This window comes from Schistosoma mansoni, chromosome 3 (assembly GCF_000237925.1).
Source record: "Schistosoma mansoni strain Puerto Rico chromosome 3, complete genome".
Classification (NCBI taxonomy): Eukaryota; Metazoa; Platyhelminthes; class Trematoda; order Strigeidida; family Schistosomatidae; genus Schistosoma; species Schistosoma mansoni.
The window spans coordinates 11094654-11111684 of NC_031497.1; the positions used below are offsets into that span (position 1 = coordinate 11094654).

Sequence of the window (17031 nt, forward strand, 5' to 3'; positions counted from 1 at the left end):
GACATCTTCAAGCACTGAGAACTATATTGTAAACTTAAGGAGCTAGAACAGAGAAATTAATCGAGTAATACGAGCTCATCTTAAAGATATTGGATATTGGACTGACCAAAGGTCAACTTTCATTTCTTTGTGGATACATAGTTTGAGGTCGTTGTGACATTTTAAAAAAACTGGACATGCTTAGATTAGGTGGACAAACAGAAAACTCTTCTCACATTCGTGAGAACTTGAAGGCTGAAACTCCTCTTTTAAGTAATGCAAGGCGCAAACTAGGATTGAGAGATCTGAACATTCAGCAGCATGTTCATGTGCAGCCAGAAATAAAGCGACCCTCTAAAACTCTAGTTCCCGAAAGCATTTATGAGGAAGCATGCGAGAAATTCTGTGCATACGAAGATAGAGGTTGTGCTCATATCGAACAGCTTTTATTTCAGATGACTATGGTGATTTATGCACTCGCCTTGATAATATAAACTCGCTTGTCGATGGAGTGCTTTCTCTTTCCTGCATGAGTCATCCTCCAGGTTTTGTTGGATTTTCAATCAATGGTGAGGTCTGTTGTTTTTGATTAGTACTTGTAGAAGATTGTGATGAGTTTGATCCATCAGATTTTGAAATACCAGACTCTGAATTCAACACAATGTTCAGTTGCCTTGGCTAGAAAGTTACTAGCTATATCGATTTAATTCATTCTCAGAAATGCTTTAAATACAAGCACCTCACTACTCAGTGTGGACTTCAGTTTTTTCCCAGTCAGCCTGTTTTTCGTACCATTTACGTTTGTGTACCCGTTTTGACCTGTCAGATTCCAGCGATAGATATTGTGAGCTGTAATGCCAATTAAATTCTCTTTAATGTTCTGCAAAACCTTAGTTTTATGATTATTGGGTATTAAGTGGGGAACTTAAGTATCTTACACAAGTTAACACTGCAATTTGGAACCGCTGCGCTTTTGTTAATGAAAAGGTTCGTCAGTTTTAATCTTTAGTCCTTTTGATTTCGTGCTATAGAAGTATCATTGCGTATATTCGTGTTATCTGCAACCATTGCTTTACGTTACGTAAAGCTTGGATAGTTTTGTCATAGTTTGTAATGCTGTTCTCTCCATCCCAAGGTCACAACTTCAAGCTGCATTTAGGTTATATTCGAACAGGAGTTTGATGTCAACTACTCTCGCCAGAAGGTGTATCTAAAATGGTAAACAAACTTAGTATTGATATAAAGCTCTTACACGTCATAGGCGTTAACACAGTGGTTCATGAAACTACGCGAATGCCAGTCTAAGTGATTTTTAATTCTTCCTGATGTTACATTGTTGATTTAGTTATTTCTTACGAAGCACCTCAATGGTGCTTTTCAGAAACGTGACTAGGTCTCTATCTTTTACTTTAAGGATTCAACAAATAACCCTTGCATACAAGCACCAGTAAACGTGACATACCCAGAACTGATCGTTTCAGTTCGAATTATTACTGTACGAGTACGGTCTCCTCTGTAGTTTGTGGTTATTTGCGTACTTTCGGTCGTCGTGAGTTATAATTTTCAAATGATGTCAAACTTCTCAGCATCCGCTGGAGATTCATCTCATCTTAGAGGATCTTTGTAGCATGATTAACGGAGAAAGTAAACAGACGTTTAAACATTTCCTGTAAAAGTTACTTCATTGCACTTCTTTTATGTAATGTACTAGTATACTTGCTGTAGTTAAGTCGCCTGACATTGTTCGTGTCTCTGTCTGTTGTGATTAACTGATATATATTGGAATCTGTTGATATTTATATTCTAAAACTGACCTCATGATTGCTGGTAGATGTTTCTTTACATAAAAATTAATGTACGAAGTGGGAAATAACAGATGAGGCCGTTTTCATAGGTGAATATCCTAGAAATAATCACTGGAATTTTGACTCGTACAAAATTCCAAAGGAGGTGTTTATATTTCAATGTTCTCATCACTTATCTACCTTGTAGTTGTAAAAAGCAGTGCATGTTTCAAGTTTACGTGGTTGCTTAGGAAGAACGGTTTAGTTCTAACATTTAATTTCGACTGAGAACAGAATCCAGTCATATGGGTCTCTTTTCTCTTTAAAGAAAGGTACTAAGACTTACAAATAGTGTGGATTTTCTGGTGTCTTTTTGCGTTTTCCCGGCATAGTTAATATACCTATTGGTTTTTCTGTCTAGTCTTAACTACAAGAAACCTATCGGAGTGCACAATAATGTAAGGTTTATGGCGGAAATTCTGTACAATTAAACCATGGAATCGTGAACTAGAAAACATTTACACGAATGAATTTCTTGAAAGATACTTTCATTTCACTTCTATAGCTTTGGTGTCAAGTGTGTGATTTGAGTATTTTGCGATTGATAAACCCAAGATCTCGAAATATTGACAGAAGTCAAGGTGTGTATTTTGTAATTGAGTTATAAGCGTCACACCATAACCTATTAGCACTCAATCCTCTTAATGGGAAATGACGAGAAAGGTTCAGGATGTTAGCTTCATTTATTGATGTATTTTTTGAGTGTAAATTTTACGGAACTTCACATTCAGTGAAAACGTCTTTTAGGAATCGTTGCATGTAGTAACACTTTGAAATTGTCTACCAATTTTCAGATTTTTTGCATAATGACCTAACTGTACTTTACCGTGATGTTGATAAAAATTTCTGTCAAATTTTGGGTACTAGGTTACGCAGTTCTAACCACCAATGGTATGTACTCACCACTTGTGTGGTTTCGTTGTTAATGGTGTAGTATAGAGTAAAAAAGCAACCAGGTAATGAGGTTGAAAACAGAAGGCCAAGAATCCGCTTCAGCGCTCACTATGCGAAAAATTGGGGAAACTCCTCAAGAATGGTCACCCTGATAACTTCATCATAAAATGTCTAGTGAATTACCACCATTAAAGAACCAACCCCGGGAACTAAAAGACGTTCAACCATGTGTGAGATGCGTTTCGGATGGAACCCATTTATTTTGTGAGTCTTTTTAAGCTGTAGGACTCGTTGATAAGATCTAAGGACCGTTATTACTGATTGTCGACTAAATGACGTATCTCAATACCGAAATTCTCCAATTCTTCATTTCGTCTTAGGTATTTTGTTGCTTATTATTCCATATTCTTTTTATGTACTTCTGTACTATAGTCGGTGTGGGTAGTGGTCTGATATAGTAACCAGACTACCACATTGTCGAGTGCCGTCTTATTTTGTTCTCGTTTATATAAAAAGTCCCTACCAAAAGATCTGGGCAAATAGATCAAGCCTGGAAGGATGTTAGTCACCAGGATCCTAGTTTGAATTAATTTCTTGTTCCAGGTAAAACGTGTGTCGAACCATTGTGAAGTACCAAAGATCAGTCATTCGATAAGACATATGTACCTACTTGATTTGATTGACTGGTATGATCCTTGTCACTATGTGTATGAACATTTAAACATTCAGTAGGACATTTACAGAATAAAGAGTTTATATCCCATATAGACATAACATCTCTACTGGTTGTCTTAGTAACATTATGAAGTACCAAGTGCTCAAAAATGTCGCTGTATTAACTTAGCATGATTACATGAATAATGTTTTTGCATATATTACATGGATGCTTATTAGTGTGAAAAATCGGAAACGATGTTTTACAAGAAACAAGACACTAAACTAGTGGGTTATGGTACGTTTATTTATGGATTTAGTATTCACCTTCCTAATGGAAATTTATTTTATTCATAGCATTGGCTAAACTAATTTTAAGGCCAATATTGTAACTAAGAAGCTTTATCATAGTATATTTTCAATAAAGAAAGTAACAATCAACTGGAAATAAGTTGTGTACATTTTCACTATATTCATTGCAATCAGCCTCAGCCGTAGTACGGGCGCTTCTGTATGCTTCCTAAAAATAAAAAACAATGCATTTACTGACTTGTTGAAGTACAAATATTTATACAGAAAGATAATCTCAAATTACGATTTTCATGGTATTAGTTTTAAAGAAACGTTGAAGACTAATAGTTTAGGGTATTGCGTAACTACTACGAATAACTATAAAAAGACACATCAATGGATGACCCGAAAAGTTAACTTAAAAAGTTGGTTGCGAAGTTTTTGTTAAGTTACACTGACACGAGTATAGTTTTCTATCCTTTCAAACTTTTCAAGTTTTGCTGTGTTTCTGCCATAACATCTAAAGAGAGTGTGACAACAAGAATCAGACTTATTAGTACGTACATTAAAATAATAATGATATATATTCTCTACCGTTATTCTAAAATGCAGTTTGCAGCTTACTAAAACAATTGGTCTTTTTCTCTATCAACCTAATTTAGTTAATGTTACTATCATCCTTATTTTGAATCTTGTTTCACAAATTACGAAACCATAATTTGCATTAAACAAAGCCGATTCGCGATGTGTGATATAATTTCCGTTTATTGATTGTTTAAATAGTCTACAAAAATCATGTTACTTTCAATTATTTTGGCGGCGCGAACTTACTGTACGTTAAAAACAGCATAATGCGTTCATTGATTGTAATGAAGATGGGGATTATAAAAATAATTGGAACGGTTCTGAGTTAGTTTTTCTCATAATTTTGTGCTTTAAGAATAGGATTTGAATATCTAACAAAACATTGAATTCGTTTACAATAAATCATAGTTAAGGCTGTCAGTATCTCAGATGCAGGACAACAACTTGTGCACTTGACTTTCTCAAAATATAAGCAATTTGCGAATCTAACCTCCCTCACTGTATAGACAAATTTTCAGAAGTATATAATTTTTTACATTTCATTATTTTATAACTACAGTAAGTATAATGAGATTTGCATGAACCTTAAACGCAATACAAACACGCATATTTGTACCTGTATTTACATACTATAGTTAAATTTGCAACAAATTATTGTGTAACGATCAGATGGCATTTTTCAAACAAATATAATTAAAGTAATGCAGAAAACTTTCGTTGGTGAACGCATTTATGCTTAAACCAATAGGGCACCAGAACATATTATTTGAATTTATATTCGCAATTCAAATTCAGCTGTATAATTCAATAAAATAAATACCCTTAATATTTTAAAAAGCAATCAACTAATTAATTACTTTGATTAATACTTTTTGACCGAATGCATTTTCTCAACCAAATGTCAATTAGATCTTCAATGTACGGATCATCTGTACGATAATCGATCGTGTCTCTAAAAACATTTCGTGCAATTTCCGATTCCATTTGACATCTAGTTGTGACTGAAATAACAGAAAATAAACAAGAAAGTGGTTGTGTATTTTGCGCAAAGTATGAAGTACTTCATGAGTTTCTAGATTAGATTTGATTTGAAAAATGACAGAAATTGTACATGGGTGCTTTCCAGAACAATCCACATAATATGTGTTTAAGAAAAAAAGCTGTTGTCATCAGAGGAAATATGCTCTATTTTTGGACGAGTTCCGAATTGTCATATATATTTATACATGATACTAACTTTCTCAACAACTAATGATTTGTTTAGTTGTCATGATTATATAAATGTAATTATAGATTGTTGAATTGATGCATTATTACTGCATAGTTGCTATTCTATTCTAATGCGGAATATCTATGTCATCTAGATAATGAAACTGCCAGAGAAGTCTTACTCACTGCCTTCTCGCAGTGAGGGTGTTGTTTACGAAATTGAGAGGACGGAAAGCAAATATCCGACGTCTTAATCGGGTTGTTGAACACGGAGGGTCCACCTAGGGGAGTTTCGCTTGCGTTTATCCAGAAACTCTGAGGCATATTCGTCCGGTTTTGTTGTTGTTGGTGCCGCACTATGTGCTAGATCTGAGATAGCATTGACCGGTTGGATCTTATTTAACAGTTGGTTATGTGCCGTTAGATTAGAAAGTTCCATCAAAGTACGGAGAAATTGGTGTGGGAAACTATGTATTTTAGTCATCTCCGCATACGCTCCGACAGATTGCAACCCAGATGCGATCGATGATGAGTTTTACCACCAATTAACTGTTCTACTACAAAAAGTGTGTTCGATAGATATCGTAGTACTATCCGGAAACTTAAATTCTATGATTGAATTCATAAGTCAGTTGAAGATAGACCACCATGGAAAACCTAGAAGCACTGGACGGCCGTTTCGTCCTATTGTGGTACTCTTCAGCAGTGCGCATCCACGATCCTGCCTCACGAGATTCGAACCCAAGACCTACCAGTCTCGCGCGCTAGCAATTAACCTTTAGACTGACGGTGTTAATGTTCAACTTCAACCAATCCAATTCAACTACAAAATTACTAAAATCTCCACAAAACCCCTTCTGATAATAATCATATGTTCACTAGTGACTGGCTTCAAGAGGTATTTCCTGGAGTCCTAGTGAGAAGCAATAACCCGCGTAGTTCAACCTGGTCTGTTGTGAGATAGTAACTCACTGAAGACAATGGCGGACGGTTGCTCAATTTCGTGGAAACCTAAATGCCCAGGTTGGGCGTCTAGGCGCAGAAGAGAGTCGTTTGGGTCGCCGATGTGGAATGTTGGTCGCAGGTCAGATAGCGATGACTGTCTACTGCAACTGTACTCAGACTACAAACTGTGTCTGACTAGCACTAACTACCGGCAGTCATCGCTGGTGTGCCACCCGCCGTCCTCCCTCTGCATTTCAAGCTTAGAATCGGATCGATCACATCGTGATCTGCTACCTCCGGCGTGGTTGTGTAAGAGGCAACCACTCCTAGCTAGCTTTCAGGCCACAGAAAAGTATAGATGAGCATTGATTGCAAATTGCATGACGCCATGAAAATGGTGAGTAAAGTCGCTTCCGGTTTAGCGAAACGTCAGGCTCCTTATAACTCATTGAAGCCCGTCACTCTACTCCGGATGACCGTGAGTTTGACCGAAAAAGAAGATTGTTACACAGTGAAATTGAGCAAAGCTTGCGTAAAGACTCAGAAGCCTGGTGGTTGGAGTGTGTCGATGAGTTGGAAGTAGCAGCTGCATTTGGTGACTTATGGAAGCTCTTTAAACTCATCCGAGTCAATGGGAGCAAGAAGTTTGGTGTGATTGAAACAATCTGTGAAAATGACGGGATGCCATTAAATAACGTCTGTCGACGTTTTGGAAGATGGGCAGAATTTCTCGAGGAGCGGTTCAACTGGTCTGCTGACTCGGTAGCACCGATGAAACTGTCCTACCCTCTATGGCCTTTGACGACTGATCCACCTAACGAGGTGGAAGTTCGCAAGGAACTCCAACTCTTGAGACGCTACAAATCACCAGGCCGAGGTGACCCTTTTAAAAGATGATGGTGACGTTTTGGTTAAGGAACTGACTAAGTTTTTTCCAAAGGTCTGGGAGTTAGATTGTTCCAACATCATGAAATGATTAGGTAGTTGTTCCTATCTTTAAAAAGGGTTCACGTGGTTCCCGTAACGACTATAGGGGTATAAGTCTAATTCTAATTGCGTCCAAACTATTGGCTTCCGTCATACTTCTTAGATTGTTCAAAACACGAGAAAGATTGACTCTCGAGGAGCCGACTGGTTTTCGTTCTGGTGAAGATATGGTCAATATCACAGGGTGAGATTATAATTTACGGACGACCTTTGAGCGATGCTAGACTGACGTTGAGGTCGGTCACCTAGTAACTAGGACTGAATGAGGGTTAGAATCCTGTGTAAAGAGTCCGAATTATGATTTAAAGTTGATGGTTTAGGTTAGATATTATATTTAGGGTTTTCATCACAAACTGACATGAGCTGTAATGCCAAAACTCTATTTAGCCAAATTGATGATTGAATTTTGCGAGAACTATTATCTGAGAACTGTTATCTTATGCCTGGTTGGTTCGTCCATAAATTATAGTCTTGTCGTCCACAGTTTTGAAAGTTGGTTTATTATAAATTATCTTTCAATAATTCACTAATAATTATTAATAGTAATCACATTTTACATATTTCTTTGAATAAATATTTTAATTCAACATAGCATGATTTCTCTCCGTCTTTACATCAACTGTTTCGTATACTATTAATATTTATTGTTTGGTTGTGATGAAGTTCTTATAAAGATTATAAATTCTGATCTATTCAGAAAACTATATTCATTGGTTAAGTTTTTGAACTTTATCTAACCTTATTAAAAACCAGATTGTCCACATGTAGTGTTTTTTAGGGCTGAGGTAATCTACAACTTCCATTGTTTACTAAATGTATCATGCTCAACACATTTGATCACTTTCTCATTCATTTAATGGATGACTGCCACATACTATAGTGTAATTTCATTAAAATTTTCATCTGATTCTCTAATGTTCAGTATGTTTGTGTTTTCCATCTAGCTTGTCAATATGCTACACGGGATAAGATTTTAACAGAAGAGTGTGGCTAACATCAGCTATATAAAATTAAATCAGTAATAAAAATTACACTCATGTTCAGATTTCTCTCACTAAAAGGCGACCTGCTTGAACATATGGGCTACCTGTTCCTGCTATCTAGATATTTCAACAACTTATCTAATGTTGTGCGTTTCTGAAAAGTGTACAAATTTTTGTTGTACAAGTTACAAAGGCCGAATCAGAGATATCACGATTGCTGGCAATATGCAGCGAAAAGAAAGTACATTATTTAGATGTCGATTGACTGGGCTGCTAACTTCTAACTGGCGATCACTCAATATTTATCGTCAGGAAGGACGAAGAAGTAAGAAACGGAAACTTGTTGAAATACATTGTGCTGAGAATTCTATATTGTACCAAGAATATAATGTTGAATAAAGCTAATGATAATAATAATGAACAAAAAAGTCCCCAGAAGTTCTATGTATATTGCAGTGAATACTGAAAATACTGAATTAATAAAATAATATTTATGAATGATTATAACTCATTTGCCTTATCTTTTAATATCGATTAACTTAAATTGATTCATTGTAAAAAATCTCATAAGTATTAAGAGAAAGGTTGACCTTTGAATTATTGTACGTGATATATGACCCGTGATTTCCTTTCGTATATTCCTAAATGCTAGAAGAGTTTTATCGATAAAGTTTTCCATGTCAATTAGATTAAATCAGAAGGGGTTTTTTGTGGAGATTTTAGTAATTTGTATAGAGTTGGAATCATGAGTCAATTGAAGCTAGACCACCATGGAAAACCTGGAAGTACTGGACGGCCGTTTCGTCCTATTGTAGAACTCCGCAGCTGTGGGCATTCATGGCTCAGTGGTCTAAAGGTTAAGCACTCGCACACGAGACTGGTAGGTCTTGGGTTCGAATCTCGCGAGGCGGGATCGTGGATGCGCACTGCTGAGGAGTCCCACAATAGGACGAAACGGCCATCCGGTGCTTCCAGGTTTTTCATGGTAGTCTAACTTTAATTGACTCATGATATCAACTATAAAATTCGTTTAAATGACTTATTCATGTCAGCTGTTTCATTCGGTTTTAAACAACAGAAGGAAATAGATCATTTCTATATTATCGAAAAATTAGAGGATATTCGACAACTTGTGAGATAATTGTTTACAAGAAAAAATTAACATCAAATGAATATGTATTTATGAAACATTCAATTATTTGTGGATTGATCCATATGAATTTTTAACTCTCGTTTGATAATTCATCTCACGTAACATGATAACCAAAGAATTTCGTTTGTTAACCACATAATGACTGAATAAATGAGAAATTTGTGATATACCATGAGTGTATGCTCTCTGTAATATGCTAAATGAGCTTAAGATAGAACTCGTAAATGATTCATTAGTTATCTTAATAGTTATCTAATGAATTTAGTTTTATCGCACTAAGTTGAGACGATAATACTTCTGTGTTGACTGTTTTCTATCTCTAGAAAATTTAAGCAACATAGTCTTTTGCTTTGGTTACTGATAAAATTCCCTGAAGTTTAAGTGTATAAAAATTTACAAACTATGTATAGAGATGTTAATCTTTTTAAATCCACTTATTCTCTAGTATCTCTTATTGTTAGGTACTTTAATATCAAACCGAATGTTTATTCAATCAAAAGACACAATTCAGCCATTATTAATACCCTTTCAAATCCAACTGAAATTTATTGGCTTACCATGTTTCCTATGTCATCAGTTACGTAAGTTTATCTTACTCTAAATTATCATATTGTTAGAACGGAACATATTCAGATCAACGAAATACACCTAGTAATTTGAATAGATCATAAATATTACAATAATTTAATTAATTTTTTTCTACTACTGACATTTATCATTCATTATGTCTCTGTTAATGAAAAACACTCTTTAGATATATGCTTGTTATAATAAACTATTTTATACAATTGGTTTCCTTTATAAATTTAAACAAAAGAATACTATGATTTCATTCTTTCTATTCAGCTATATACCAGTTTATATGTTTTGTTATTTCCAATTAATAACTATATTAAAAATGAATTGACAGTTAATAACGATGAATAAGTTGTGTGGTTTGAATGGAAGTTAAAAATCAAGGTATTTAGAAAGGGATCTTTTAACAATTGTCTAAGGTATATATAATAGTTCTAGAGTGTTAATATAGTTTTATTGCTTAACAAAACAAAGTTTCAATTACTTAAAAAAAGAAGTTGAAATGTTACCTAAATATTCGAAGCGTAACTCCTAAATCCTTGAAAAAATAGGTCAGTATTAAGCCATCTAATTGTTTCGGCTTCTGAAAATTTCACTAAAATGGAAATGAACTGATTGCTAACTTTGAACGAATTCATTAAATTCACGTTGTGCTCCGTACCTAGTAAATAGCTTACTACTGAACCTCATAAGTATTTTTTTTCTCAAAAGTGTACTCATTCAAATAAGCAGAAACCTATCTTTCATTTCTTTTACAATACATGCTTTTCGATGTACATTTAAACTGTTGCATACTGTAGACGGTGGCATAACATATGTTGTGTATGATTGAATCAGCTTAGCAGTGAGAAATTTGTTATTTAAAGCTACTTTTATTCTTTGTTTTTATTATATGATCACATTTGAATAATAACCAAATAAAAACATTTTTTGCGGGTTTGTATTCTTCAGTTTTCCTTCTGTATTCAGTACTATATTTATTTATAATTGGTTGAAATTATTCATTCACTGACGGAAAATTTTCTGTTACAACTTATTTTTCCTCTTGCTTTTCTCAATAAAATAACTTCCTGGCTCTGTGGTAAAGCATTTTCACTATTCGATATTTATAGTCAATAGAAAAAAGGTTATGAAAGTTTCGTTATTGTTCGCTCCAGGTGTTTTTAATGCACATACGTTTGATAGGCTTTGTCATTTCTCCAGGAAATACCAAAATCAAGGAAATGGAACGCGCCTTATCTTTCATGTTCCATGGTGAATTTAATGTCCAGATAAACTTTATAGAAAGATTCAAGTGTTTTATTCACATGATTTACGTCGTCATCAACGTAAATTACATAAAATGTGGTCTCGTTGATAACAGGTTGTAATTTTGTTCTTTAGAAATTTCTAAAAAAATATGTCGTTAATGGTAGGTTCGAATGGACTGCCTATTGTACACAGTTTGCTAGATAAAACAATTTATTTTTGTATTGAGATTGAATATTCTTAGTTCAGAATCTTAGTAACTGTCTGAACTGAATTTATGGTATGAATATAAGTTGTGAATATTGGTTAATAATGCAAAATGTTTCTTACAAAGTGATATTGGTAAAAAGTGAAGATATGTCACATTTAAAACCATAAGTCTATTCGCCATATTTATTTGATCCATTGCTTCTACAAATTCGAAAGTGGCCTTAACATTAGACATGGATAATTAATTACGGAGTGGTTTCAGTAAGCTAACTATCTGGACAGTTTATGGCAAGAATAGACTATCATTGATATAATTGGTCTCATTCATACACTAGATTTATGTAATTTGGTCTGTTCATAAATGATTAGTAGACGTAGTCAGAGTGGTTTGAGCTGACTGTAGCATCATCAGTTATCTTTAGTTTTAGGAGTTCTCTAGGTTATTTAGTTGCCTTGTTTCCTGATAATGAGATTTGGTTCTAGTTAGAATTTCCTTGGATTTTGTAGAATCATCATCATCTTTTTGTATATATTCAGATTTCTTCATCAACACAATTCTGAAGCCTTTGTTTAGTTTGAGTACCTTTGTGTTGTCTGGGTCTTACAGCCTTTGCAAAGCATCATCTGGTACAAATTCCTTACATATCGAAATCGTTTAAATATTATGATTGGTAGTCATTACTATTGAGTGAATAACCAGAGATAATCATATAATCGTAATGTTAAATGCAAAATGTTTTTTTTAATTTTTTCAAATTTTAGAACATTTTGCGAATTCATGTTAAACAAAGGAAATAAACCATACATATGTTTAATGCTACAAGTTAGTTTCTAGAACAGTATCTGTTTGGGAACATTCATTTTTTAATTATAATTTTAAATTGATTTTAAAAACAGCTTTGTAGGAAATATCGAAAATTGAAGTTCCTATGGTAGTTCATTTCAACAGTGATGATAAGTTGTACTTTATATGCCTTCCATAAAGAAAACATTCTTTTAAAATTTTCTCCTATTATCATTAGTCACCTCGTGTTTAACAACTATTTATTTGTTATCAAAGCGATATCAAGGACATTTCTGATATGTCGAGCAGAAATCAAACCGATCTACTTGTTCAAAGCTGACTACAACTTTAAATTCATTTTGTATTGTTTGTTTGAATGTTCCCACTAATGTTTAGGACTGTAAATGATCAGTCTCTTATTGCCATATGTAGATTCTGTGTGGATTGCCTCGATGTTACCTTAAGTCACAAGCAATATAAGCAAAGATGAATGGTGACTAGCAGTGAGATCCAGGATGCACGTTTCGTCTTATTTGGACCTCGTCAGCTGGGTGTACCTGCACCGAAGAGTTGACGTTCATTCCGGGTCCAAAATAAGAGGAAAGGCGCGTCCTAGATTCCACTGCCAGCCACCATCAATATATTTGCTTATATTGCTTGTGACTACAGCTTTGTTTTAATTTTGTTAACTGAATATGAAGCAACTATGAGGGTTTAATTACCAAACTGCTCAAATTGTGATCACTGATTTGTGAATTTAAACCATCCTCTAACTTGATAATTTTGGAAAGTTGAGTAGTGTCCCTAGAGCTTACACATGTAATATGATAAAGCTGAAATCATTAATCTCTACCAGGTTAGTGTTTTATGATGATAATATATCTACTAATAAAGTTTCAAGCTTAATTATGGGACTCAGTAAACACGTTTACATTTTTTATTACTTTAAAGAGGATTCTTTTGTTGTATTTTATATTATTTTCAAACTTACATTGATAGACAGATCGTCAAAAAGTGTTCAGAACAAGTTCAACTTTTTCAAGTTTTCATCTTTAATCCTATTCTTCACAACACTAATGATGATAAAACATTCATTTTAACAAATTAGTTTCATAGTCTTTCTTACTTCATATAAACGATCTTACCACCTATAAACAATACGATATACAGAATTATTATATTTTTAAAGCTTTTTTCCCTTGAAAGTCAATGAAAGGTAAATAATTAATACTAAATGATGTAATTACAACAAAAAATTCTATTCTATTATAAGAGATCTCTATAGAACTCCCTATTGATTACAAATTATATCTAACCAACAAAAAAGAAACATTTTGAATTGTGGGTGATTAGAAATAAATTAATATAATTTGTAATATCCCAATGAGTAGAAAAATTAGATTTTCTGACGTTTCGTGACTCAGTGTAAGCCACTTCTTCAGAGAATACAATTTGAACAAAGGGATTACAAAAACTTGTCAAACACCTTTGAAATTATTTGAAAAACCCTGATTTACCTGGTAAAGTGTATCTCTGTTTATGAATGTATAAATATGTAGTTATTCCAACAGCTTACTTGGTTATTTATGATTTGAATTTATCTACATTCAATTAATTGAATTTAGTTTAAGTAAATATACAAGTAGAAGGGTAAATTTATTACCATATACTATTATTCATCTGAATTTATTCCCCTACAATTTTGTACATGTACATTTTGTATCTTATAATAGAATGTCTATCAGAGAGGTTTTGATTGTAAAGTTTGTTTTTCTTCTTTTTTATAAAGCGGTTACTATAATAATAACTACAATATCTGTAAAATGATTTAAATAATTAATGAGACAAAAGACCTAAGTCTTTTCTACTTCTGTTTCTTCTTCGCGTATATATCTATATCTATATATCTATATATATATATACTCTGAAGTATATTTACCACGTTATTTACGCATAAACATCTATTCATTATTCCCAATACAATTATGTTTATCAACATATTTATTGTCATAATCCCCCTGAAACAAAGGTATACATGAATTGAAAAAAAACAATACCACTGTATACGTTAACTTCACTACTGTACTCATCATAATAAACAGCAACTTTATTTCTCTGTATCTTTTCTTTTCTCCGTCAACTTAAAGAAAGAAAAAAGACATGAATTCATATTACCATTTTTATTTAACATGCTAACTTCTTGAATTATTCTCTTGTTGTTGTTTTTTCTCTCGCTACGTTAATAATTCAGGTAAAAATAGTTTTACTTAAGTTTTGATTTATACGACAAATGAATTAGGAAATATATTACATTTGCTATATATATATATATATATATATATATATATATATATATATATATATATATATATTTATATATCATTATAACTTTTATTAATGATTATAAATTAAGCTTAGTTACTGGATTACATATTTTACGATTCAATAGATGACATTCGTATTCAAATGAGGAGTAAATGATTAATCCTTTTCAAAATACGTTGTTGGTGATAATTAGTGCTTGATACAGTAATTCACTTTTGAAAATCGATTCAAGATCGTTACTGTAAAAATGTAATCCAGTAGGTAAATGACAGTATACTACATGATATTTTCTAGTACTATTCAGCATGTGATTCAGAGTGATTGTCCTCTACCAAAGTTGAGTTAACATGGACCATATTATAACATTGAATAATTATAGAATTCTTTATTGTTTGATAGTTCTATTCATCATTTTGAAGCCTTTATACTCTTTATACAACTAATGAAGATTTATGTAAAAAGCATAATTCACTTAGTATTGTTTGTTTGTATCTTCCCATTGATGTTTAGGACTGTAACTGGTCAGTCTCTTATTGGCCATATGTGCATACTATGCGTATTGTATCGATATAGCCTTGATTTACAAGCATTATAAGCAAAGATGGATAGTGGCTAGCACTGGAATCCAGGACGCGCGTTTTGTTCTATTTGGGACTCGTCAGCTGGATGTATCTGCATCTCAGAGTTGATGTTCACTCTGGGAAAACGCGATGGTGTTTGAAGTGAAAGGTACTGAGTTCGAGTCCAAGACTGAACATCAACTCTGAGATGCAGGTACATCCAGCCGAAGAGTCCCAAACAGGACGAAATGCGCGTCATGGATTCCATTGCTAGCCACAATCGATCTTTGTTCATAAAAGCATAATGTTTATCTGAAACGTGATACAACTAGAAAAATATTATGAATTCAGCTTACTAGTTTTTCAGTCATATATTTTATTATAAAACCGAGAAATTATCTGATTATTAAAAATAATGTCAGTCCATAACATTTTACAATCATAACTCAATGAATAAAATCTGGATCCTTAAAAAAACACAACATTAAGTTTATACCACTCATTAATGTTAACTACATGTATGCGAGTTGTTGAGCATCATGTATTTGACTCGTATTATTTAGTGAAGTGAAGATATTTCAGTGTTTAAACTTGTACTTTACAGCAATCACATTATTTTTTAATTAATTGGTGGGATCGTGATTACGCATGAATAAATAGTCACATATTAGGACAAAATAATTATTCAACACTAAATAGTTTTCATTGGTTCACAATAGTAATAGCAGTTCATGAGAAAATGCATTTTTTAATATAAAAATTTTAAATTATCCTTTAGAAACTTCTTATAGCGAAGAACTTTCAAGAAATGGGGAAATCTAATTTAGTATCCATGTAGACATACGGATCATATATAGATTAAATCGATTATATAGTTTTTACTTATCTGGTATTATGCATTCAGTAATATATGTTCACGACTTCACATATCTTCATTAAATACAGCCATATGAAAATTCAAACCTCCTATCAGTGTATTCAAAAAAGTTCGTTCTCAACTTAAACCTACCCTGGTAATATGAGCTTATTATCCAGAGTGATTAGGTTTCAAATTGATTTCACATCACTTTTATCATTATTATCCTTATCCTTTCTTACCCCCGATTTCCAGTGTTGTTGATCTTTCATTCTTATATATAAATGTTCTTACCAAGTGTATGTGTGATCAGATTGTTCGAAATGTATTGCGCTAATATATCACATAGTTCTGATAATCTTCGTCTTCTTATTACATTATAGAAATTTATCAAAGGGACTAATTGCTTTACATTCAATTGTTATAATTTTGAAAGTGATAGAAAATAAACATTCTCGTTAAGTTTTAGTCCTGGATTTTCTATTTTTATTACTAACTTATAACGATTGTCATTAATTGACAATTACAAAGTTCTTGGTTACTTTATGAAGGTTTATGCTATTGGACAAGTTAATTTCAAATTGTTGGTAAATTCGTTATCTGAAGGATTTTTGTTTAATAGTTACCTTTGTAACTAATATAGTGTACTTCAATATTCATCATATTATATGTTGATACGACTGTAGGGAATTAACAACACCATTGTACTTTAAGAGTACTCTTAATATATCGAATTTTAAATGACTAAAATCTATTTATTATATACGACACAATTGTCGATGAAAGCTATTAAAATCGTTTCATAAATATCTAGTATGCGGTTCCTCAACAGTGCTTCTTGTTTGATATATTTTACGGATGAAGTCAATGTATGTGCGAGTCGTTACTCATATGGTAACCTTAACCGTTTGGGGATATAGGACATAAACTAGTTGAATAACATATTCA

The 17031-nt window shown here is 33.0% G+C and overlaps 3 protein-coding genes across 4 annotated transcripts in view; 1 reads left to right on the forward strand and 2 right to left on the reverse strand.

Annotated features, from left to right (window-relative positions):
• Positions 1 to 130: 130 nt before the first annotated feature.
• Smp_181410.1 (hypothetical protein) lies at positions 131 to 867 on the forward strand (the record flags this gene model as incomplete). 2 transcript variants are annotated; one of them, XM_018799200.1, is made up of 3 exons in its annotated part: positions 177 to 402; positions 435 to 548; positions 582 to 863. In XM_018799200.1, the coding sequence occupies 3 exons, from the start codon at positions 177 to 179 to the stop codon at positions 659 to 661; spliced, it is 420 nt and encodes a 139-aa protein (XP_018651013.1). In that variant the 3' UTR covers positions 662 to 863. The 2 variants fall into 2 exon arrangements, with proteins under 2 accessions (XP_018651012.1, XP_018651013.1); XM_018799201.1 differs by having other exon boundaries at positions 131 to 402; positions 435 to 867.
• A 256-nt stretch (positions 868 to 1123) lies between these two features.
• On the reverse strand, positions 1124 to 3489 carry Smp_181400 (hypothetical protein; the record flags this gene model as incomplete). Its single annotated transcript, XM_018799202.1, has 2 exons — positions 1124 to 1189; positions 3388 to 3489. The coding sequence occupies 2 exons, from the start codon at positions 3487 to 3489 to the stop codon at positions 1124 to 1126; spliced, it is 168 nt and encodes a 55-aa protein (XP_018651014.1).
• A 169-nt stretch (positions 3490 to 3658) lies between these two features.
• Smp_106010 (hypothetical protein) overlaps positions 3659 to 17031 on the reverse strand; it is a 30438-nt gene continuing 17065 nt past the window's right edge. Inside the window, exons 2-3 of the mRNA XM_018799203.1 lie at positions 5105 to 5248; positions 3659 to 3891 (exon numbers count right to left, since the gene is read on the reverse strand). Coding sequence (XP_018651015.1) covers positions 3860 to 3891; positions 5105 to 5248 — 176 coding nt within the window. The 3' untranslated portion in view covers positions 3659 to 3859. The remainder of the gene's footprint in view (positions 3892 to 5104; positions 5249 to 17031) is intronic.